Source organism: Heterodontus francisci, chromosome 2 (genome assembly GCF_036365525.1).
Source record: "Heterodontus francisci isolate sHetFra1 chromosome 2, sHetFra1.hap1, whole genome shotgun sequence".
Taxonomy (NCBI): Eukaryota; Metazoa; Chordata; class Chondrichthyes; order Heterodontiformes; family Heterodontidae; genus Heterodontus; species Heterodontus francisci.
Window position 1 is genome coordinate 42,748,538 of NC_090372.1, and position 24,080 is coordinate 42,772,617.

Below are 24,080 nucleotides of genomic sequence, written 5' to 3' on the forward strand. Positions count from 1 at the left end.
AATCATGTTTCATTATTGTCATTCCTTATTTTCGATCCTTACCTCAATACTTACCCTCTATACTGAGCTGAGTACTCTCAGATTTTGCCGTTCCTTCCTCTCTGTACTGACTCTGACCTCTCTCTCCCGACACTCACTCTCTCCCTCCAGACTCCAGCTGCTCTGTTGTTCGGCCCCAAACTCCTTACTTCCGGGCTGTCCAATTTAATAAAATTCTAGATGTGTTGCCCCAGCGCTTAGTTTATACTATGGCCCTAGCTATGAGAGACTAAAAAAGCCCACTGTAATGCTCATCAATCCCCTATCTGCTGTCCTTTGACACCACTCCTTGATTTTTTTGTTGTTGTTCTCTGTCTGCTGCTTCTTTGTATCTCCACCACTTATCTCTGGCCCCATTCTCACCTCTGCTGCTGGTCCAGGGCCTCAGGTCACATCTTCTTTATATTCCTGCCTCTCACCTCTGCTGCTGGTCCGGGGTCTTTGATCGCCACCACTTTATATCCCCAGGTCTCGCCTCTTGTCTCATGCTCAAAACTACTGCTGCTGGAAATGTACCATGTAAATCAGCCATTGTCTTACGATATATTGTCTTTGGAGGGGTGCAGAGCAGACTCAGCAGAATGATATCGGTGCTAAAAGGGTTACGTTATGATAGGTTGCATAGATTAGGCATGCATTCCCTTGAATGCAGAAGATCAAGGTGTAATCGAGCTGAGGTGTTGTAGGATGCTCAAAGGATTTGATAAGTAGATGGAGAGAATCTATTTTCTCTACTGAAGGAGTTGAGAACAAGTATGCATAACATTTAAAATTAGAGCCAGGCCATTTGGGGTGTTGTCTGAAAATGCTTCTTTACACACAGGCTATTGGAAATTTGGAACTTTTTTACCACCCCCAACAACACCCCCCCCCCCCCCCCCCCCAAAAAAAAAGGGTTTGAGGCTAGGTCAGTTGAAAATTTTGGAACTGCTATTGATAGGTTTTGTTAGGCAAGGGAATAAAAGGTTACAGACCGAAGGCAGGTAGAAAGAGTTGAGATACAGATCAGCCATGATCTAATTTGATTTTATTTGTTCAAGGGACGGTAGAACAGACTCGAGGGGCTGAATGGCCTTCTCTTGTTCCTAAGGCGTTAAACAGCTTGGTATTTCATTAGGTTGTGGTGATAAAGGACTATGTGCATTTCAGCATTTTTATTAGCAGAGGACAGAGCTGAATCTCCAGCTCATCTTGCCCTTTGATTTCACTGCTTCCTATCCTGTCTAAACCTGCCCTTCCTTATATGCTCTCCTTCCTGGATTCACAGTCACTCCCTCAAAGTTGCCATGTCCTGTGGCCTCTTCCAAACCAACTAGCTTCTGCGTCTACTCCTGAAAGAATTTCCTCCCGAGTCCATTGGCGGCACAGTGGCGCAGTGGTTAGCACCGCAGTCTCACAGCTCCAGTGACCCGGGTTCAATTCTGGGTACTGCCTGTGTGGAGTTTGCAAGTTCTCCCTGTGTCTGCGTGGGTTTCCTCCGGGTGCTCCGGTTTCCTCCCACATGCCAAAGACTTGCAGGTTGATAGGTAAATTGGCCATTATAAATTGCCCCGAGTATAGGTAGGTGGTAGGGAAATATATAGGGATAGGTGGGGATGTGATAGGAATATGGGATTAGTGTAAACGGGTGGTTGATGGTCGGCACAGACTCGGTGGGCCGAAGGGCCTGTTTCAGTGCTGTATCTCTAAACTAAACTAAATTGCACTAACAATCCAAAAAATTCTGACTTTTTGGCTCTATATTCACCATGATGCTTCTACAGCTTCCGATCTGCTTATACATTTGACTTTCTCCACCTTGATAGGATTGTCCTGGGGACAAGGCTTACTCGCTCTCATCCTGGTTAGTAACCATGGTATGATCCCCTTGTTTCCACCCTCAAATCCAGGCTTCAGCATACCTGGCACTCAGCTTTTTTAACCATCCAATCCAAATCTGTCTGGAGCACATCAAGTGCCAACAGACCTCTCTGTCCTCTGCCAGAAGTGCTCGCTACTCCAGGATCACCCTCAAGGACAAAGAACCATCAGCTTAATTTATGCAGTACCAACCATCCTTTTAAACCTCACCTCGCTGCCCCCTCCACCCCCGCCTCCAGCACTGAAATGTAACTGTAACAAAGGTACATTCTTGCATCTTGTCCTCCTTGTCTTGTCTTCTCTGCGTGGTTGGCAATATCATCCTCCTTCAGCACCTCTCTTCTGTTGCCCAGCTCAGTGGAATTGCCCTAGCTTGGTTCCACTTTTACCTATCCAGTTGTAGCTAGAGTATCTCCAGCAATGGTTTCTCCTTCAGCTCCTGTCCTTACTGAGCCACAATGGCCGCTGCCACCAACCCCCCTCAACACCTGGAATTTCACATCCTCGTATCCTCCTGTTCAAATCCCTTCATGGCCTCCCCCTACCTATCTCTGTAACCTCCTCATGCTCTGTTCAACTCACAATCCTTCCAGAAGTCTTCATTCTCAGAGCTCTGGCCTTTTGCGTTTCCCTCCCTCCTTCCCTCTGCCAGTGTTAGCTATGACTTTAGCTGTCTTGGCTCTAAGCTTTGTAATCCTCTCTCAATTTTTCTATATCCCTAACTTCCTTTGTTTTTAAGACCCTTAAAACCCAAGCATTTAGTGCCACCCGTACCCCTTCCCACCTACCACTCCCAATATCTTCATTCAGTGCCTTTTTTTGTCTGATTATGCCTCTGTGAATGCCTCGTTGAATTGTTATATTGAATCTTCACATAAACCTGAATGCAGAGCAACTCTTGAATCCCACATCACTGTAGTTACCTGTTGTTACTCTGTATAGTTTGGATACAGGGCTAATGCTGCTTTTTTTCCTTGCATTTAATTATGTAATTATCTAATGTCTAACCATGTGAAAATATTCATAAATATATAGTAATTTGTGTATTACATGCTGGCAAAGCATGAATTAGGACTGTGTATTGAAGCCTGTGATTGAAATTGAGGTCCATGACTTTTTTTTCTATAACTTCCATTGTTGAAAGGGAAATGTGAGAAAGTTTGAACTAACTAGTGTTTGAATGCTAACTATATTTCCTCAAAACCAACAACTAAGGATGGAAACAGAAAATGCTTGAAACATTCAGCAGGCCAAGCAGCATCAGTGGAGAGAGTAACAATGTAAACGTTTCAAGTTGATGATCTTTCAGCAGAATTGGGAAGATGTTAGAGATGAATGTCTTTTAAATAAATACAGAACCAGGGAAAGGGTTGGGAGAGGGTTGCAGGAAAAGAACAAAAGGCAGAGGTCTGTGATAGGATGGCCAGCAGGACAGATTAAATGACAAAAGGTGATGGTGCAAGGCAAGTATGGAGCAAAAGATGAGTCCGGAGGAGGTGTAAATGGTTATGGCAGGAGGGAAGCATGGAGAATCTGGCAAAAAGAAGGCCTCCATGACCCAGGAATGTGGCGGAGGAAAGGCGGGAAGAACCCAGGAGGTCAGGACTACCTTGCCAGCTGAAAGGGGATCCCTACCCTGAGTACAAGCCCATACCTCTTCCACTTCCAGTGGCTCTGGTGTAACCATCCTACATTACCAGCACTTGCTGTTAGAATGGAGTCAGGCTGTTTGCAAGAAAGAAAAGCAGGTTATTTAATATGATGATCTGATAAAGAGGTGGTGATTCATTGCCCACAACCTTTCGATGTGCGAGATCTGGATTAAATGTGAACTCCTGCGCTTTGAATGGTGTCTTGTTCAGCGTGCTGCTTTTGTGTCTTTTGAAACCAGCTGTACTGATAAGTTGGTTTGAATGGTCAATAGTTGGGTTTTTTTTTTTTGGTACTTGTTTCACCAGTGTATCCAAGGAACAGGAGCAAGATGGAATTCCATAGTGCTTGGTGCTCATGTCCATCCAAACGTGGTTAAAGCATTCTAAAAAGAAATACTCTAGAGGAACTCTGAAATGCTTTATGTTGTACTCCAGAAGATATTGAAAAAAAAAATAGAATTAATGTTTTTATCCTGAGTGATGCGACCTGTCAGTGTGGTGCTTTTCACTTTGGCTATTGGAAAGATCTAGAGTGAACATTGAGCAGTCTATACTTATTCTGGTATAATCTACTGGTAAAAGTGTGGATTGTCACCCCTGAGACACTGCATCTCATTCACTACTCACATAAGGTCACGTTTTAATTCATAGAGCTTCGGGGCCTACCGATATAACTTTATTTTTAAGGTGAACTGTTGGAGAAAAAGCCCCAGTGCATAAGCCAAGCTGAGGCTGAAGGAATTGGAAATCTTGTTGCATGTTTATCAAAAACCTAAGAGCCTTGTTAATTTCAAAATGTGATACTTAATCTAATAATTGCTCTTTTAACATGTTTTTCTACAGATTCTCAAGGCATGTCTTCAGTTCAAGCATAACCTGACATTGTAGGATCGGGTTGGTCCATTTTATTGCGACAACATGGAGGTTGACTCTAAGAAATCTGCCACTGATACCCTGAAACTTCAGAAGGATATTTCCTTGCTACATGGAGTTTGCCTGATTGTTGGGAATATGATTGGATCAGGCATTTTTGTTTCTCCCAAAGGAGTTCTGATATTCAGTGGTTCCTACGGCCTTTCATTGATTATCTGGGCAATAGGAGGCGTATTCTCTGTGTTTGGAGCACTATGCTATGCAGAACTTGGAACAACTATAAAGAAATCAGGGGCAAGCTATGCCTACATACTAGAATCGTTTGGTGGTTTTCTGGCATTTCTGCGCCTCTGGACATCTCTGCTGATTGTTGAACCAGCATGCCAAGCTGTCATCGCCATCACATTTGCCAACTATCTGATTCAACCATTCTTTCCTTCCTGTGACCCACCTTATTCCGCTGTGCGATTGCTGGCCGCCTTTTGCATAGGTGAGGAGCAAATACTGAATTTTGTATGATGTTGTGAAACTGAATTAAATAAGTGTGATAGCTTGTGGGCGGGCATCAGGACAAAAAATGACCATGAAACCTGCTGTACTCTTGCAACAACGCAACGAGTTTGCTCATGTCCTTCAGAGAGGGGAGTCTGCCTCCTCTACCCTGTCTGGTCTACATATGTTTGCAGTCACATACATGATTCATAATGCCATCTGAAACAACCTAGTAATCCATTTCATTGCAAAACTAATTGTTACAAGGGTAACGAGGGATGGTCAAAAATGCAGCCTAGCCAACATTATCTACGTCCCGAAAACAATATCTTTCAACGATCATGCTCGAAATCAATATGAACTTGTCATTAAATTATATTTTGTAAAGTAACATGAACTTGCATTAGGTCAGAAAATCTAATGACTTCTGCTAGGGATTTTGTATGAGGTAAGGATCAAAACATTGAGGGTATAAGAAATTTATAGATGAGCATTATTTCATTGTAAGAGTTCTAATAAATATTTTAGCAAAGCCTCACAAGATAATTGCACTCGTGTCAAATAATCCATTAATTTTTGTGTTACATGTGCTGACTGGTGACATACATTTTAAATTTAAGTATCATGCAGGATCATAAAAACATTTTCGTAAGAGTGTTCTGAGAGTTAAGGGACAGTTTCTGTGCTGCTTAGTTCTGAGGGAGCAGTGATTGGAAATACAGCATTATTGCCATGATACTCCCTGTGAACTTGGTTAGCATGGCAGGATCACTCCTATGTAGTATGACAATCACATTGGCCAATCATAAGATCATATAATACTGCACAGAAGGGGGCCATTAGGCCCATCGTGCCTTTGCCAGCTCTTTACAAGAGCAATCCAGTTAGTCCCACTCTCCTCGTAATATTGAATCTACTTCCACCACACGTACAGGGATGCATTCCAGCTCAAAGCAACTTACTGCATATTTTTTCCCCCCGTCTTGTCTCTGGTTCTGTTGCCAGTTATCTTAAATCTGTGTCCTTTGCTGACCCTTCTGCCATTGGAATCAGTTTCTCCTTACTCTATCAAAACCATTAAGGTTTTTTACACCTCTATCAAAGCTCCCCATAACTTTCTCTGCTCTAAGGAGAGCTACTCCAGTTTCTCTTGTTTTTCCAACTGAACTGAAGTCTTTCATCCCATTTTAATACATCTCTTCTGCACCTTCTATAAGACCTGAACATCCTTCCTAAAGTGTGGTGCCCAGAATTGATCACAGTATTCCAGTTGGGGCCTAAACAATGATGTATAAAGATTTGGCATAACTTCCTTGCTTTTGTACATTGCTTCTACTTAAAAAAAAACCAAGGATGCTATTAGCCTTTTGTAATAGCCTTCTCAACTTATCCTGCAACCTTTTAAGACTTGTGCACCTACACCCCCCAGGTCTCTGTGTTCCTGCACTCCTTTAAAGTTGCACCATATAGTTTATACTGCCTCTCCTCATTCTCCCTACCAAATATAGCATTTGACGTTTTTCTGCATTAAATTTCCTCTGCCATGGGTCTACCCATTTCATCACTCTGTTTATGACCTCTTGAAGTTTGTTACTGTCCCCCTTATTGTTTGATATTTCAGAGTTGTGTATTATCTGCAAACTTTGAAATTATGTCCTGTGTAGCCAAGTCCAGATCTGTAATAAAAATCAAAAAGAGCAATGGTCCCAAATCCAGCCACTGCGCCAGTGCACACTTCTCTCCAATCACCACTACTCTATGCTTTCCAGCCATTTTCAACACTGCCACTGCTCCTTTAATCCCATTGGCTTAAATTTTGCTAACAAGTCTGTTATTCAAACACCTTTTGAAAGTCCTTATACATAAACATCAGCTGAACTACCCTCATTCACCCTCTCCATTACTTCATCAAAGAAATCAATCAAGTCAGTCAAACGCAACTTGCCTTTAATAAATCTTTGCTGGCTTTCATTTATTAACCTATATTTTTCCAAGAGCCAGCTAATTTGTGTCCCGGGTTAATGTCTTTGAAAGTTTCCCCACCACTGATGTTGAACTGATTTGGTGTGTAATTGCCAGGCTTATCCTTCTCCACTTCTTTATCTTAACAGGATAACATTTGCAACCCTCCAGTCCTCTGGCACCACTTCAATATCTAAGGAGAATTGAAAGATTGGGGCAAGACCCTTTGCAATTTCACCCTTACTTTCAGCAGTTCATGCATCCCATCCAGACGGGGTGACTTTCCTAATTTGAGCACTGCCAAACTTTTAAGTACCTCTTTTATCTATTTTCAACCTAATTTCTCTAGCATCTCCTTCTTTACTCTGACATAGGCAACATCTTCTTCTTTAGTGAAGATTGATGCAAAGTGCTATTTAGTACCTCAACCATGTCCTCTTCCTCCATGAGATCATCTTTTTGGTCTCTAATTGGCTCACCCTTCTTATGGCTACGCTTTTACTATTTATATGTTTATATACGACTTTTGCATTTGCTTTTCTTTTGTTACCCATTAATCTACTCAGGCACTTTTATGCCCCTCTTATTTACTTTTTCAGTTCTTCCCTGTACTTTTTGTATTAAGTTTGATTCTCTACTGAATTGTGAACCTTTATCATTTATCATAAGCTTCCTTTTTCTGTTTCATGTTAATCTCTGCATCTTTATTGCACTTGGGAGTCGCTAGCTGGCGAAAGGGAAATGGCGACACATTCTGCGGACTGGCGTGCACTGCCATAATGACCAGTTGCTACAGCAGCTGGCAACAGGCGCCAATGTCAAAAACAACAACTCGCAGCTTCATGTGCAGCACTTGTGGTAGAACCTGCTTCTCAGGGATTGGTCTTTCCAGCCATCAACAAAGATGCACCAAGAGAAGACACCCCACCTAAATGGATTGTTTGCTGCGCGTCCATCTTTTGTAGATGGAAGGATGCCAACACACCTAGTCATCCAAGGTGCTCCAGCTTTGGATGCCTTTCCTTTTCCCTTCATAGGAATGTGCCTAGTCTGCACACAAACTATTTCTTCTTTAAAGGCCTCCCATTGCTTCTTTACTGTTTTACCTGCTAATCTTTGATTCCAAACCAGCTGGGTCAGATCCCTTTTCAATTCAGTGAAATTTGCCCTTTATCAATTTCAATATTTTAAAAATGAATTTTTCCTCATTCTTTTGCATGGCTTCTCTAAACTTAATGATATTGTGATCACTATTTCTCAGATACTCTCCCATTGAAACAAACTCCGCTTTCCCCACTTCATTCTCCAGAATTAGATCCAGCACTGTTTCCTTTGTTGTTGAGCTGGAAACATACTGATGAAGAAAGTTATCTAATACTATCTTCAGGAATTCCTTCCTCTCCCTGCTCTTTGCACACAGTCGATAATCAGGATAACAACCTCCATTGTTACTATAAAATTCTTATATCTTTCTTCATTTTGTCCCTCTGTCTCCTTCCCACTGTTTGTACACGATAATGTGCAACCAGCAGCATACTACTTCCTTAATTCTAACCAAATAGATTCTGTCTTTGAACCCTCAAGTAGATCATCACTTTGCAGTGCTGTAACAGTATCTTTGATTATTACTGACACCCCATGCCCTTTTTATTTCTGCTCTACCTTTCCTGAATACATTGTACTCTGGAATATTAAGTGCCAGTTCTTTCCCTGTTTGAGCCAGATATGCATTATTGCTACTAGACTAGTCGTGCCTGCAGCTTAGCAACCTTATTTACCTCTCCAGGTATTGGCACACATGTACTCTTAAACCCATCTTAGTCTGCCTCACATTTGCCCTCTGTCTGATCCCTCCTTTTTCTGAGCTACTCTTTATTCTAATGCTTCTTGTGTCTCCCAATCCTCTGTGCAGTTTGTATCTCCCCTCTAATGGTTCACTCTGGTGCTCCTCACTGCCTCAAAGGGTAGTAGAGGCAGAAACCCTCAACTCTTTTTAAAAAGTGTCTGGATAAGCAGCTCAAGTGCAGGGCTACAACCAAGTGCTGGAAGGTGGGATTAGGCTGGATGGCTTGTTTTTCAGCCAGCGCAGACATGATGGGCCAAGTGGCCTCTTTCTGTGCCATAAACTTTCTATAATTCTATGATTCCTCTTCTAAAAGTTGGTCAATGGTTCACTCTATTAACAGCAAAACTGTGCACTTAGTGAGTCAATTACATTTTAAGTACTGCAACAGAATTCTTAAATGGTAAAGTTTGAATTCTTTTGCCATGCAAAAGAAAGCATGTACATTATTCATTTAGAACTAACAAGCTACATGCGGTTTAAATCTTGACAACTGTACTGTAATATAATTCACAGATTTTAAAATTCTGTTCCCATTTCTTTCCACTCAGCCACATTGTTCTTGTCCCCTCCTTTCTCCAGCTCTTCACCCTACAGGGGTAGATGTTGACAACGATGTTATCCTCCCTTTGGCTGAATCCATGATATGGAAACATGGTGTGCTTGACCCTGAGCTGATCCTCAGATTCACATTCTAGTTCTTACCAAGGCCACTTATATCCACGTTTGCAACATTTCCTGTCTCTGCCCTTAACTCATCCCTGCTGTCATAGAAATTCCTATTTGTGCTTCAAATCATTGTTTTCTTTGAATGTTCCTGCCCCTCCCTCCCCCACCCCAGTTGTGTACTAAGTCCTGCCCATCATCCCTTTTGTTACCAGCCTCGATATGTTCCCTGTTCCTCAAGGCATTGGGTTTAAAATCATCGTCCTTTATTATGAATTGCTCCATAGTGTTACTTCATCCTATGTCCAATCCATGTTCTGGTCCTTGCCTTTTAGCCATTTGCCTCCAGCTTCCTGTGCATTCCCCCTCTTCCGGCCCCCACCCTCTACCACTCCAGTTTCTTCAGTCCTCAGTATCTTGCTCTCTGGAGCTCATTTCTTAAAAACTCTTCACCTTTCCATCTGTCTTCTCAAAGTCTATTTATTTGACCATGCTTTAGGCCATCTCACATAACCTTTCCAGTACTGCCCAGCAACTGTTTCTCCTTTTGTGACATGTCTAGGACATTTACAAAGTTAAAAATGGTATACAAACACAAGTTGTAGACAGTTAGGATACTTCTGGGGCTAGAAACTAGGTTTGGGATGGCTTGACAGCAGATTTTATGTTCCTGGCTCAAGTTTTCTTTTACAAGAATGTGTCCATTGCCTTGTTATCAGGGGGCTGCCATATTTGATACATTGTAGACAGGATCTGACTTTGAAGCACTTCATCAACAAGTTGTGCAGTGTTTTGATGTAACGTCAGAAAATATTACATTATGAGGGCTTTGATTTGTTATTGCCAAGATCTACTTGGCAATCTGCATTTTGTTGCCTTGAACATTTTAATGCAAAATTGCAATACCATGGTTACCAATAGTGCTCCATGTGATAAGTGTATAAATAACCTGGTCTACAAGTATTGGCAAAATGACCTCAGTTTGGGTGGTGAAATTGTTTGAAAAGAATCCTAAGATACCATAACTTTGTTCTTTCAGGGTTCTTTTCTATATCCTGCTTTTCCCACCACTCCACCGCTTGCTGCCAAAAATTCTAAATGCAGTCTCAGCAGTATGGCAACAAAGCAGTTTTGGTGCTATTTTACCTCATGGGAAATGTTGGTTCTTGGGTAATAGTCATTCAGTTAATTTTAAAACACCATCCTTGCAACTAATGCATTTTCCCTGAGATATAGTGCTGGAATTGGGGGGTGGGGTGGTAGGGGTGCCTGGTACCTAAAGCCTACTAATTTAGCAGTGGCATGGCCTATGACCAATGTGCGCAAGTTTTGGTCCTGCTGTTAAATTCCTTTGGACAGTCCTTTTAGGTGTCCCAGGTGGATGCCTAATACAGGTGTTGGGCTCCTTTTAAATATGTCAATGAGAGGCCTGTTGAAGGCCTCTTGAATAAAACTCATTCCCGGTGACCAGGACAGGTATTTGGTCTGCTGTGCACAGGAATCTTCAATGGGTGCCATCAAAAGCTAAGTGTTCTGTGTATTTTTTAAAATTTCATTTTCTGTGGAGCCAGGAGGAGCAGGAATGCTCCCCTCACTCCACAGTCCTGGTGATAGCCTGCCTCACCTCCACTGCCCAATCCAATCCAATCCAATCCAATCCCTCGCCTGGAGCTTAACTGAGGTTCACAGCCAGTAGCTTGACATTAATTGGTCTCCTGTAATAAGCTGCCTGTGGAGGTACAACCAGTGCTAGCAGCTCAGGTTGAAAGTGTAGATGAGGCCTGAGGCCCAATTTCAGGGCAGTCTTGGGAATGTGTGTTCGGCCATGCGCTGCTCATACAATGCCAAGGCTGAAACCAAAAGCAGGCCCAGTTTAATTTCTGCTTCAACGGTAGAGAACTAAAAATATCTGCCAATTTGAGGCCATGGAGCAATTGGAAATAAAAACAGCAAATGCTGGAAATGCTGAGCAGGTCATGCAGCATTTGTGGAGAGGGAAAGAAAGTTGACGTTTGAGATCAATGACGTTTAATCAGAACTGGTGTGTTAGGGGCCCTCTGGTGGGAAGGGAGAAGGTGAAAGGTCAGGTGTTGTATCTCCTGTGTTGGCATGGAAAGGTGCAAGAAGGGGGGAAGTAAGTGTTGGGGGAATTTGAAGAATAGCCTAAGGTGCCACGGGAGTGCTTTGGGGCCCTGGCCAATGCGCAGAGAGAAGTGTGATTGGGGTTCTGAATAGTGGGAAGGGAGAAGAGTTTTTGGTGTCTTGGGCAGTGTGAAGGAAGGATTAAGAGAAAATGTTAGAAATGTTCCCACAAGTTTTTGCTGATGGTTTGTGTGAACATCTAATTAAAATGAGCTGTAGTTATTTTTAATACACCCTTTCACCAAATTGTGGATAATGTATATGTGTTTAACCTCTTCCTAAAGGAAGAAGAGGTAATTTTGTGAGCCCTTCTTTCCCCCACCCAACCTGTCAGAGTGAGATGCCTTTCAAGTGAGAGAAAACTATCGAGCTGATTTAGTGACCCAATGTTCCTGTTTGGTGCGATTTTAAGTCAAGAGCACAAACACTCGAGATATTTTCCTTTTAATGTACACCTGAATAATTAACTGATTAGATTCTAGCGATGTAAAAAAAGGATATATTTTCCTTTGTGCATAAGGTTAAGGGAATAATTCTTCAAAATTGTTAATGAAACATTACATATACAAAAATAATACCCAAAGGAACTCTCCAATTCATGCCTCTTTGGGGAAAAAAAAACTGCCTGAGAATGCTGTTGTTGCATGTGTCTTTTAGAGTTGCATTTATGCAGTGTCTTTCATGACTTGAGGACATCGCAAAGTGCTTTGCAGTCAGTGAAATACTTTTTTGCGGTGTAGTCATTCTTGTAGGGAAGTACAGCAGCCAGTTTGCGTACAGCAAGATGCCAGAAACAGCCATGAGATAAAGACAAAATGATCTGTTTTAGTGACCTTGGTGGAGGAATAAATATTGGCCAGAAAACTAGGATAACTCCCATGCTCTTTTTCGAACAATGCCATGGGATCTAATGCTAGGCCCTAATATCTGAAATTCCCTCACTAGACCTCTCTGCCTCTCCACTTTTCTTCCTCTTTTCTAACATCCATTTTAAATTGTACTACATCGACCACGTTTGTAGTCATCACTCTTAATTTGGCTCCGTGTTGATTTTTGTCTGATTGCATTTCTGTGAAGCCCCTCGGGATGTTTTTAAAATGTTAAAGGTGCTATACAAATGTACGGTGTTGCTGTTGAGAATCAAGTGATTCTGCTTATAAAATCACTAACTGAATACTCTTTAGTCCCTTTTCTCATCCTTTCAGTGTTTTTTTTTCTCCTTGAAGTATTTTTCTATGAAGTCCACAGTGTATATCATAATATAAATGAAAAGATCTGGACAGAGCTTTGAAGGTCACAGTGTGGCAATGAGCCTTTGGTTTTGATGACTGATCCTTGTGATAAAGATGACAGACCAAGTCAAGAGACTTGTCACTTATGACAATTTGTAACACATTTCAATTCATGTCTACTTTTAAAAGATTTTTCACTGGAGAATATGAATGGAGTAAACACTTTCCTCCTGTCATGTGTGTATTATGACCAGGTGGGAAAGAGGTCTAGTATTCCCTTTTTTAGCCTTCACCTGGTCTTACTGTAACAGGGTTTTATTTTTAAACACACTGTTTTTCGCTCCCCCTTGGTGAATCCTTGTTCACCGCTTTCCAATTATAAGGCCAAGAAACAAGCACATACAAGTTTTCTTAAGTTTAACTTTTCTTCTTTAAACCTATTAAACTTAAAGTCTAATTCAGTTGATGCCTATGGATACACGACGTGCCCATGCTATCATGCATACACGATAAACTCATGCAGATGCAGAGCAGAAGAAAAATAAAGTGGAAAAGTTTGAGGCTATCTCTCTGAAGAGGGTTTTTTTGTTAGTGTTTCAAGCTCACTGTAGTCTTTGATGTAGGTAGATCTTGCCTTTCGTTGGATCCCAGTATTCGTCTTAAACCTTGTTCACTGTTGGAGATTTTTCTCTCTTGGGGTTCATGTGTCTTCAGGGGATTTCAGTTCTGTTAGGAAGAGGTGTGAGCAGATAAGAGAGGAGGTCTGCCTCAGTCCAGGAGCAACTAGCTTTCTGCAGTTCACGCACTGTCTCTCCAATTTAAAACTCCACAAATTGGCCAACAGGGTGGTCATGTGACTGACTGCTTTGACCAGGTCTGTTCTGTGTATTGTATGGGAGCAGGGGATAGCTCCTTTGTTCCAACACTGTCTGCTAATATGCAAAAATGTCTTTCCGGCCAGGGGCCTGGTAATTCTTAGTAACAGACCTTCTTCCCAGCAACAATTTGAAATTTAATGTCCATGTGGTGAAATTGATGTGCCTCATTCTTGGCAGGTGGGGGCCTCCATGACATGTCTTTATTCCACTGGTTAAAAATTGCAGCTGTTTAACAGATTAAAAATTTATTTTTAGTGTATTATTTAGTGTGTTAATACATGTTTCAAAATTTGAGTGTGCCCTAGATATTGTCTTGGGTTTAGGTACTCTGATCATTTTTGTAAGTGCACGCACTGTACCCTAAAACAGGGGTATACTATTACTGCCCAACATCTGGCCATACAATAGCATGACCTGACGGTTGTAACGGTAAAGCCTTGCATGTATTTTGAAGTGACTGACACTCATTCAGAAAGTGAGATGGACTGCGCCTCCCAATTTTCCAGACTACAAACATTCTGCAAACTGTCATATTTTCCAACAAGTGGAAGCAAAAAAACTTGACCTTTGACCCCTCCTTCAGCTCTGACTCAAGGAGTGACTCACTAAACTACCAATCAGTGCTACAATCTTGAATCTCAATTCTCTCCTTGTCTCCCAACTCTCTGAGTTATGACAACTGCATAGTCTGTTTAACTGAGACCACTGCTCATGCTAATGGATGGAAGCCATTCCAATATTTAGATGCAGACCTCTCTGGAATCCCCCCTCCCCCCTCCCCCCTCCCCACCCCTACACTCATTGTCGTAAACTAATATGAATGGTTTTAATGGCAAACGCATTTCTGTTTTAGAGGGTCCATCAATCTCCTAGCTAGTCTTTGTTTCAGCAACTCGAAGCTCCAGAAAGGTGTACTGGAACTCTTGGAAATTAACCCTGTGTAATCTGAGTGTAAGTTTATATATTAAAGAAAACATTATAATTTAGATGAAAAAAAAATCCCTTCCAGAGCAAATAGTGCAAGTCCCAAAATGTTACAATTCTGGAGATAGTTGGATAATAGATGTTCGTTAGTTAATAAGTTAGCTTTTGTGGTAGTTTGAGAGTATGTTAATTATCCACCATTTTACATGAAGCTACTGTAATTTCTGAGTAGTTGTAGTGGCCTGTAAACAGCAATGCATTGCTTTCTAAATGTACGAAAATGATAGTTAATGACTGAATACTTTGAGGAATACTAGATTGTTTTTTGATTCTGAATCAGAGATAGGGGATGTAATGTGGATGCTTTTTTAATGATTTGGCTTAATGATTAATACAGTTATGTCAAAGTTATCCTTTCCGTTTGGCAGTGGGCCTTAAAATAATAAAAATTCTTCAACTTGTGAAGGAAAAGAGTGACAGTTGGAGGCAAGAAAGTCAGATTCAATTTGTTTGTTTTTATTCAGGCATTAGTGCTTCAAATGCTTCAATCCCTCACCCAGCCTGTTTTTTTGGAAAACATTCATGTGCACAAGGAGAGCTTTAAAGGAATAGCTTCCCTAATTGCTGTGTAAATAGACACCTCTAAACAGTCAGCAGGTCATCTGGTCAACTGGTCAGATCAAATTCATGTTTCGAAGCAGTACAAAAATAAAAGGCGATCTGTTACTACTTCTCTTCCAGCCACTGACATCATGAGCTATCAAACATTTGCCATAGGTCACTGTGCGTGTGCAGTATTGACAAAAAGTAACCAAATCTTCTCCTGTTCATCTTCCAAAATTTTCTAGGTAAGGAACAGTGAATTGGACCGGTTGTCTTTAAAGAATAAATTTCATTGGGCCCAACAGAATTTGGTGCATAACCCTTTCAGCTTAGTTGTTGTAGGCTGCTGATGAGCTGTCTCTTGCTGTAGCCCAGATCTATTCCACACAGTGATCTGTGCACCAGATGTTGTTTTTGCAGGCCTTCGAGCTTCAGTGAGTGTTGCTCTCACGTGGGAGTTTTTTCTTTTCTGGAAATTTTCTCCTCTCCAGTCCCTATCTATCTCTCTTCTCATTAGAGTTTTGAGAAAAGTTATGTTGGGAGAAATCCTTTCTAATTCTAAAGACATCTGTACACATAGAAACATAGAAAATAGGAGCAGGAGTAGGCCATTTGGCCCTTCGAGCCTGCTCCGCCATTCATTATGATCATGTCTGATCATTCAACTCAGTGTGTTCCAGCTTTCGCCCCATACCCTTTGATCCCTTTAGACCTAAGAGCTATATCTTACCTTTTTGAAAATATGCATGTTTTGGCCTCAACTGCTTTCTGTGGTAGCGAATTGCACAGGCTCACCGCTCTCTGGGTGAAGAAATATCTCCTCATCTCAGTCCTGAATGGCTTACCCCGTATCCTTAAACTGTGACCCCTGGTTCTGGACTCCCCTAACATCAGGAACATCCTTCCTGCATCTACCTTGTCAAGTCATGTTAGAATTTTATAGGTTTCTATGAGATCCCCCCTCACTCTTTTGAACTCCAGCAAATATAATCCTAACCAACTCAATCTCTCCTCCAACGTCAGTCCCGCCATCCCAGGAATCAGTCTGGTAAACCTTCACTGCACTCCCTCTATAGCAAGAACATCCTTCCTCAGATAAGGAGGCCAAAACTGCACACAATATTCCAGGTGTGGCCTCACCAAGGCCCTGTATAATTGCAGCAAGACATCCCTGCTCCTGTACCCAAATCCCCTCTCAATGAAGGCCAACATACCATTTGCCTTTTTTACCACCTGTTGCACCTGCATGCTTACCTTCAGCGACTGGTGTACGAGAACACCCAGGTCTCGCAGTATGTTCCCCTCTCTCAGTTTATAGCCATTCAGATAATCTGCCTTCCTGTTTTTGCTACCAAAGTGGATAAACTCACATTTATCCACAATATGCTGCATCTGCCATGCATTTGCCCACTCACTTAACTTGTCCAAATCACCCTGAAGCCTCTCTGCATCCTCCTCACAACTCCCATCCCACCCAGTTTTGTGTCATCTGCCAATTTGGAGATATTACATTTAGTTCCCTCATCTAAATCATTAATGTATATTGTGAATAGCTGGGGCCCACTAGTCACTGCCTGCCATTTGGAAAAAGACCCATTTATCCCTACTCTTTCTTGTCTGCCAACCAATTTTCTGTCCATCGCAATACACTACCCCCAATCCCATGTGCTTTAATTTTACATGCTGATCTCTTATGTGGGACTTTGTCGAAAGCCTTCTGAAAGTCCAAATAAACCACATCCACTGGCTCCCCCTCATCAACTCTACTAGTTACATCCTCGAAGAATTCTAGTAGATTTGTCAAGCATGATTTCCCTTTTGTAAATCCATGCTGACTCTGTCCGATTCTGCCACTGTTCTCCAAGTGCTCTGCTATAAAATCTTTGATAATGGACTCTAGAATTTTCTCCATAGTGACGTCAGGCTGACTGGTTGATAATTCCTCGTTTTCTCTCTACCTCCCTTTTTAAATAGTGGGGTTACATTAGCTACCCTCCAATCTGTAGGAACTGTTCCAGAGTCTACAGAATCTTGGAAGATGACCACCAATGCATCCACTATTTCTCAGGCCACTTCCTTAAGTACTCTGGAATGCATACCATCAGGCCCTGGGGATTTATCGGCCTTTGATCCCATCAATTTCCCCAACGCCATTTCTCTACTAATACTGATTTCTTTCAGTCCCTCTCTCTCGCTAAGCCCTGTGTTCCCCAACATTTCTGGGATGATATTTGTGTCCTCCTTTGTGAAGACAGAACCAAAGTATGCATTTAGTTGGTCAGCTATTTCTTTATTCCCCATAATAAATTCCCCTGTTTCTGACTGTAAGGGACCTATATTTGTCTTCACCAATCTTTTTCTCTTCACATACCTATAGAAACTTTTACAGTCAGTTTTTATGTTCCCCGCAAGCTTGCTCTCGTACTCTATTTTCCCCTTCTTAATCAATCCCTTGGTCCTCCTTTGCCGAATTCTAAACTGCTCCCAATCCTCAGGTCTGTTTTTCCTGGCAAATTTATATGCCTCTATGTTGTTGATACAATAATGAAGTAGAAGGAAACACAAATGCAAACAGTAGAGGGGACCCTTGAGTTTACAGTGTATGCCTGTGCTGCTGGATTGAAATGGTGCAGATGGACTGGATGGTTCCTTCTACTATAAATATTAAAATATATATATATCCGCATTCATGATTGACTGTGTCTCTGATGTGTCTTGTTTCCTTCATCATGGCATTACCTCTGGCATATTGGAGGAGACTTACATCACCCACTACCAGAATGTTGTCCAGCATCCTCTGCCATGTATCAGGAACTCTTCACTGTCTTTGATTTTGATGTCTCTTGTGTTGAATTTCTATCTTTCAGTCTGGGTGTCTAACTTTGTTCTTCTCTGCTCCTTGGTATGGGTGAAGTTGATGATGTGGTTCTTAATGACTCTATTGCTGGTCTCCTGGAGTAATGCTGGAAAGGGCCCAAATGCTTTACTCTCAGTTATACAGCAGGTGAGTCATACCTGTAAGAAGGTTAAGGATTCTGCATCACTCACGAGAATCAGGTCGAGGAGGAAAGTTAGTGATGGTAAGATGCAGGAATTAAGGTATGTTATTGTAGAATCATATAAAGATATACAGGACAGAGGGGTGCCATTTGACCCATCCTGCCTGTGCAGGCTGTTTGGTAGAACTATCCAACTGGTCCCACTCCCATGCTCTTTCCCCAAACTCCTACACTTTTCCCTCCCTTTATCTAATCCCCTTTTGAAAGTTACTGTTGAATCTACCTCCACCACCCTTTCAGGCACTGCATTCTAGATCAAAACAACTCACTGTGTATACAAAACAACAAAACGTTTTCCTTATGCTGTCTCCAGTTCTTTTGCCAATCAACTTTAATCTGTATCCTCTGTTTGCCCACACTTCTGCCACTGGATGCAGTTTCTCCTTATTTACTCTATCAAAACCCTTCATGATTTTAAACACCTCTATCAAATCTCTTTTTAACCTACTCTGCTCTAAACAGAGCAAGCAATTCTTCAGGTCACTCCAGATAATTTAAGTCGTTATGCTGGGTATTGTCTAACAAACTTGATTGAATTTTTTGAGGAGGTGACTGGATGTGTAGATGAGGGTAAGGCAGTTGATGTAGTCTAGATGGACGTCAGTAAGGCTTTTGATAAGGTCCCGCATGGGAGATTGGTTAAGAAGCAAAGCGCCCATGGAATACAGGGCAATTTGGCAAATTGGATCCTAAAAATGGCTTAGTGGCAGGAGGCAGTGGGTGATCGTCGAGGGTTGTTTTTGCGAGTGGAAGCCTGTGACCAGTGGTGTATCGCAGGGATCGGTGTTGGGATCCTTGCTATTTGTAATGTATATTAATGATTTAGACGTGAATGTAGGAGGTATGATCAGTAAGTTCGCAGATGACACGAAAATTGGTGGTGTCGTGAATAGTGAGGAAGAAAGCCTTAGATTACAGGATGATATAGATGGGCTGGTAAAATGGGTGGAGCAGTGGCAAATGGAATTTAATCCTGAGAAGTGTGAGGTGATGCATTTTGAGAGGATTAACAAGGCAAGGGAATATACAATGGTGGGTAGGACCCTAGGATGTACAGAGGGTCAGAGGGACCTTGGTGTACTTGTCCACAGATCACCGAAGGCAACAGCACAGCTAGATAAGGTGGTTAGGAAGGCATATGGGATGCTTGCCTTTATTAACCGAGGCATAGAATATAAGAGCAGGGAGGTTATGATGGAGCTGTATAAAACGCTAGTTAGGCCACAGCTGGAGTACTGTGTACAGTTCTAGTCACCAGACTATATATAGTAAGGATGTGATTACACTGAAGAGGAGATTGACCAGGATGTTGCCTGGGCTGGAGCATTTCAGCTATGAAGAGAGACTTGACAGGCTTCGAGCAGAGAAGGCTGAGGGGAGACCTGATTGAGGTATACAAAATTATGAGGGGCGTTGATAGATTAGATAGGAAGAAACTTTTTCCCTTAGCGGAGGGGTCAATAACCAGGGGGCATAGGTTTAAGGTAAGGGGCAGGAGGTTTAGAGGGGATTTGAGGAAAAATGTTTTCATCCAGAAGGTGGTTGGAATCTGGAACACACTACCTGAAGAGGTGGTAGAGACAGGAACCCTCACAACATTTAAGAAGTATTTAGATGTGCACTTGAAACACCATAGCATTCAAGGCTAAGGGCCAAGTGCTGGAAAATGGGATTAGAATAGATAGGTGCTTGATGGCCGGCACAGACAGAATGGGCCGAAGAGTCTGTTTCTGTGCTGTTTGACTCCATGACCATTCTAGGAACTCTGTTCTGCATCTTCCGTATCTTTCTTAAAATGTGATGCCCAAAATTGAACACAAAGTACTCCACCTGAGGCCCAACCAGTGCTTTATGAAGGTTTAGCACTATATCCCTTAAAGTTACACTTGAATTGTGATTGTACCAAAACAGTTACATAGAAAGGGATTTCTACTGCGTGGGAACTGTACTCGCCATGTATATACTAGAGCAAACTAATTCCATTGTTCTTGGATTCCTCTGTTTCCTTTGTGTGCTGGCAGATGAAAGGCACATTTTTTTGTATGCATACAGACCCAAGCCACACACCTGCTGGGGCTGTTCACTAAAGACTGTGTGGTCCCCTGCGCAAATGACCAGAGCAGTTTAATGCTCATCACAAACTACCCCCACCCACCACCACCCAATCACATGACTGAGTCCAGCCACCCCCACTGAAAATATGGCTGTAACTATTCTGGGACATCTTCCGTCAGAGTGAGGGATGTCTGATCTCTGCCAAGAGTGTCGTCCTCACCTTTTCTGGAGCAAAGCACACACACGAGAAAAAAAAATGCAGGACAAAGTAGTTTCAGGGTCAGCTTCTTGCTGGAGAAATAAAATTCAAGACAACCATTTATAATCTCTGGCCTTTGTTTAAGACAGTGCAGCTGATTTGAGTCTGAGACTTTGCTGACAACAGCAAGCAGCCTCATGGACCTTGTGGTGATTGGCTTCTGCTATGATCTTGATGGGTGTCTGACACTGGAAGAGCCAATATCCACTGAGGGATTTGTCTTTTTTTTTGCCTGGTCGGGTGGTTGCTTGGCTTTTCTGTCTTGAATCTTCTATTGGATACTCCCAATTTGAATTTTATTCCCATGCACCAATGCTTGTTTGTTTGTTTTTTTTTTGCAGTGTACCCCATGATGGGGTGAGGCATACAAATCCCTAAAGGCACATTATGTATTTCTGTGATATCTCCCACATCAGAATTGTAACTTTAATTGTTGTCACTTTAAACATCTGGCCGAATGCTTTCCCCTGCCTGTCGACATCCCCTGCCAGGATGAATATCATTGGCATTTTGTAATGTCAACCATTAATGGTTGGTAGAACAAATTCTGTGAATACAGCTGCTTTTTAAAATATTTGATAAATTTTTATTCTGATTTCTAACTTGTGTGTGCACACTTCATTAAAGAGGAGTGTCGCTGTCACATGATGATGCCCTTAGTGGTTCCCATTATGTTCTAAGATTATACTTTCTTGCATTTTCTATCATAACCATTGTATGCAGGCTGCAATTTTATCTTCCACTGAGAACAGGAAGTACCGAGCATGGATAGAATGTCTTGTGATTCTCTCACCATGCACCAAGGCAACTAATTTCCCTTTATTACATATAAATTTTACTTTGGCATTATTTCTAAGCCTTGAATAAAAACGAAATACTACACCACATGTACGAAAATCTCCAAGGATGCTTGTGAGATAATTGTTTCCTTAACCTTTTAGCAGATTTGCAAAGCTAGAGACACTAACATGTCTGACCTTTATCCACATTTATTATTGTTTCAAAAGATTCATACATAAGATTTCATACAGAGCAGTACACACGAGTATCTAAAACCTATGTGAAAAAGTTTAAGCTTGGCTTATCCAAGCCTGTTAACACTAACTGATCTTCAAGGTTTCCTTCTAGGTGAAAAGTTGTCTCTGCATTTTCATTCATTGTCTGGCTTTGCACTAGATTCAAGCTCTGTTGGGTGTTTAGATCTTTGAATAGGTTGTTGGAGAAGAATGAGGGCCCACACACTGGGCTGGATTTTGTTTTCCTGCAGCCAGCAGCAGCGGCGGCTGTAAAAAAAAAAAAAATGACGGCCAGCGCGAGCCACTGCGATCTTGAGCTTGGCGGCTCATTAGAATTTGCAAATACTCAAATCACATGTTGAGGGCGGCCTCAGTGGTGCTGTGAATGGCATCAACTGCCTCTGTGCAGGTGCTGGTGCCATTTTTAAAGGGCTGCCAGCCCTGCTAAGAGAATGCAGAGTTGCCCCCCAACTGTACTGAAAATAAATGCTTGCCCCGTGCCCCCCACCACTACACTAAAATTGCGGAGTTCACCCCCGCCACCCTCCACACCACTACACTTCAAATGATGAGCTCCCCCCTTCCCCACCTTGGTGGCATCAGTTTTCCTTGGATGGGAAAGTGAAGGCGTGTGAGCTCCGCCCATCGCACTGAAGATCCTGAACCGGTGGTAAGATCGCAGGTAATTCAATTTAAATCTATGCAAACAGGTAATTTCAATATTTAAAGCATAGTCCTGCGGCAGAGGGCGCACCATGGAGCTTCTCCGCTGCCGGGAAGGTCGTGCCCAGCGATCCTGGCGTCGGGCTCCGTGGTGGGCAGCTGCTGCTCCGATCTTCCGGCCCGCTCCCACCACAGAGCCTGGTGTCGGGATCTGTATTAAAAAAAAATAAAAAAAATTCAGCCCGCTGTCACGCCATATCAGCAGTTCCTATCCTTGCATTTCCTAAGTCTGATCTCACATGGAAACTCAGCTACAAAGCCTCATGGACTGTCTCTCCCGTGCTGTAATTTGTTCTCCTTGACTACAAGCGTCAAGAAAACTGTGGTCATGGAGCAAGTGTTGCATCTCCACCCCTGATCACACTAAATAACACCCCACGAGAAGTGGTTAGCACATTCTGCTACCTTGGATCCACCATGACAGACAATCTGTCCCTTGATGCAGAGCTTGATATACCCATGGGGAAAGCAGTTACCTCCTTTGGCCAACTCTCAAAATTCACATGGATAGCACCAAGCTGACCCTTAGGACCAAGCTGATGGTGTATAAAGCCTTTGTTCTCAGCACCTTGCTGTATGGCTGTGAAACATGGGCGACTTCCAGCTGCCAGGAAAAGAAGCTCAATAATTTCCTTCACTGCAGGGCAATATGGGTATATCTTGGCAGGACAAAATCACAAATGTGGCAGTCCTTTCAAAGGCAGAAGCCCCCAGGTGTATTGGCACTAATCAAACAGAGGTGACTTCAGTGGATTGGACACGTCCACAGGATGGAAGACCCAAGGACCTTCTGTACGGTGAGGTGACTGGGGCCAGATGACTCCGCTTCAAGGATGCTTGTAAGCAATCAAAACAGCAGCTCAGTGTCACCTGACAGCACTTGTGGCAGAACCTGCCTCTCCAGGATCAGCCTTCACAGTCATCAACAAAGGTGCATCAAGAGAAGACATCCCACCTAAATGGATTGTTTGCTGCTTGTCTATCATATTTCATAGATGGAAGGATGCCAACCAACAGTCTTTCTTATATAAACCCTCAATGTTATTTATAGTAAAAGGAACCTATTGGCTTGTTTATACTGCAGTAATTTCCTTCCACATTCCCCTGTTTTTCAACCGAACAATCCTTTCAGCTCCATGTTAAAGTGATGCCAACCAGCTTATTTATTTAGTAATCTATATGCGCCTTACAGGATAAGACAAGATTTTTGTTTTCAAACCAATTTTGTCTACATTAATGGTTTTGTCTTTGTTCTGTATTGGAATAATTAAAAACATATCTATATTCTTACAACTCTGATCTGAGACACTGTTGTGGCAAAATAGAGAGATTTCTGTATTGTATTTTATGTCTGTAGATAAACAGAGTAAATGCAAGTTTTAAATTTTCCGTCAGAGGATCTGTGTTTCTATGTCAAGGGCATTTGTGTCTGATTCAGTCGTCCTGTCATTGTGAAAATTTAGATAGTTGTAAACGTTTTATGTTTTATTTTCTTTATATAAATAAAAACCAAAGATGCATTTGTCCCACCCCTAGAAATCTTTTATAAAAAAAAACCCTATAGTTGCTATATTGTCTGGACTGCAGAATAGTTTGTCAATTCGGGAAACACTCCGCAGTAGTCTGCATTGAGCGATTCCATCCAAGGTAGAGCACAATCTCTTTAATATAATCAACTTTATTCCGGGGGTAGGGTTGGATTGGGCGTGGGAATAAATCAAAGGGCTCTGGCCGGATCGGGCTCGTGTCGGATGTGGTTCTGTCGGGCTCAGGTCGGGTTTCATTTGCAGACCCGAGCAGGC

At 42.2% G+C, this 24,080-nt stretch overlaps 1 protein-coding gene across 3 annotated transcripts in view; it reads left to right on the forward strand.

Annotated features, from left to right (window-relative positions):
- si:dkeyp-120h9.1 (Y+L amino acid transporter 2-like) overlaps positions 1-24,080 on the forward strand; it is a 126,554-nt gene that overhangs the window by 33,912 nt on the left and 68,562 nt on the right. For all 3 annotated transcript variants that reach the window (XM_068057633.1, XM_068057641.1, XM_068057645.1), the window contains exon 2: positions 4,395-4,914. In XM_068057633.1, coding sequence (XP_067913734.1) covers positions 4,470-4,914 — 445 coding nt within the window. In that variant the 5' untranslated portion in view covers positions 4,395-4,469. The remainder of the gene's footprint in view (positions 1-4,394; positions 4,915-24,080) is intronic.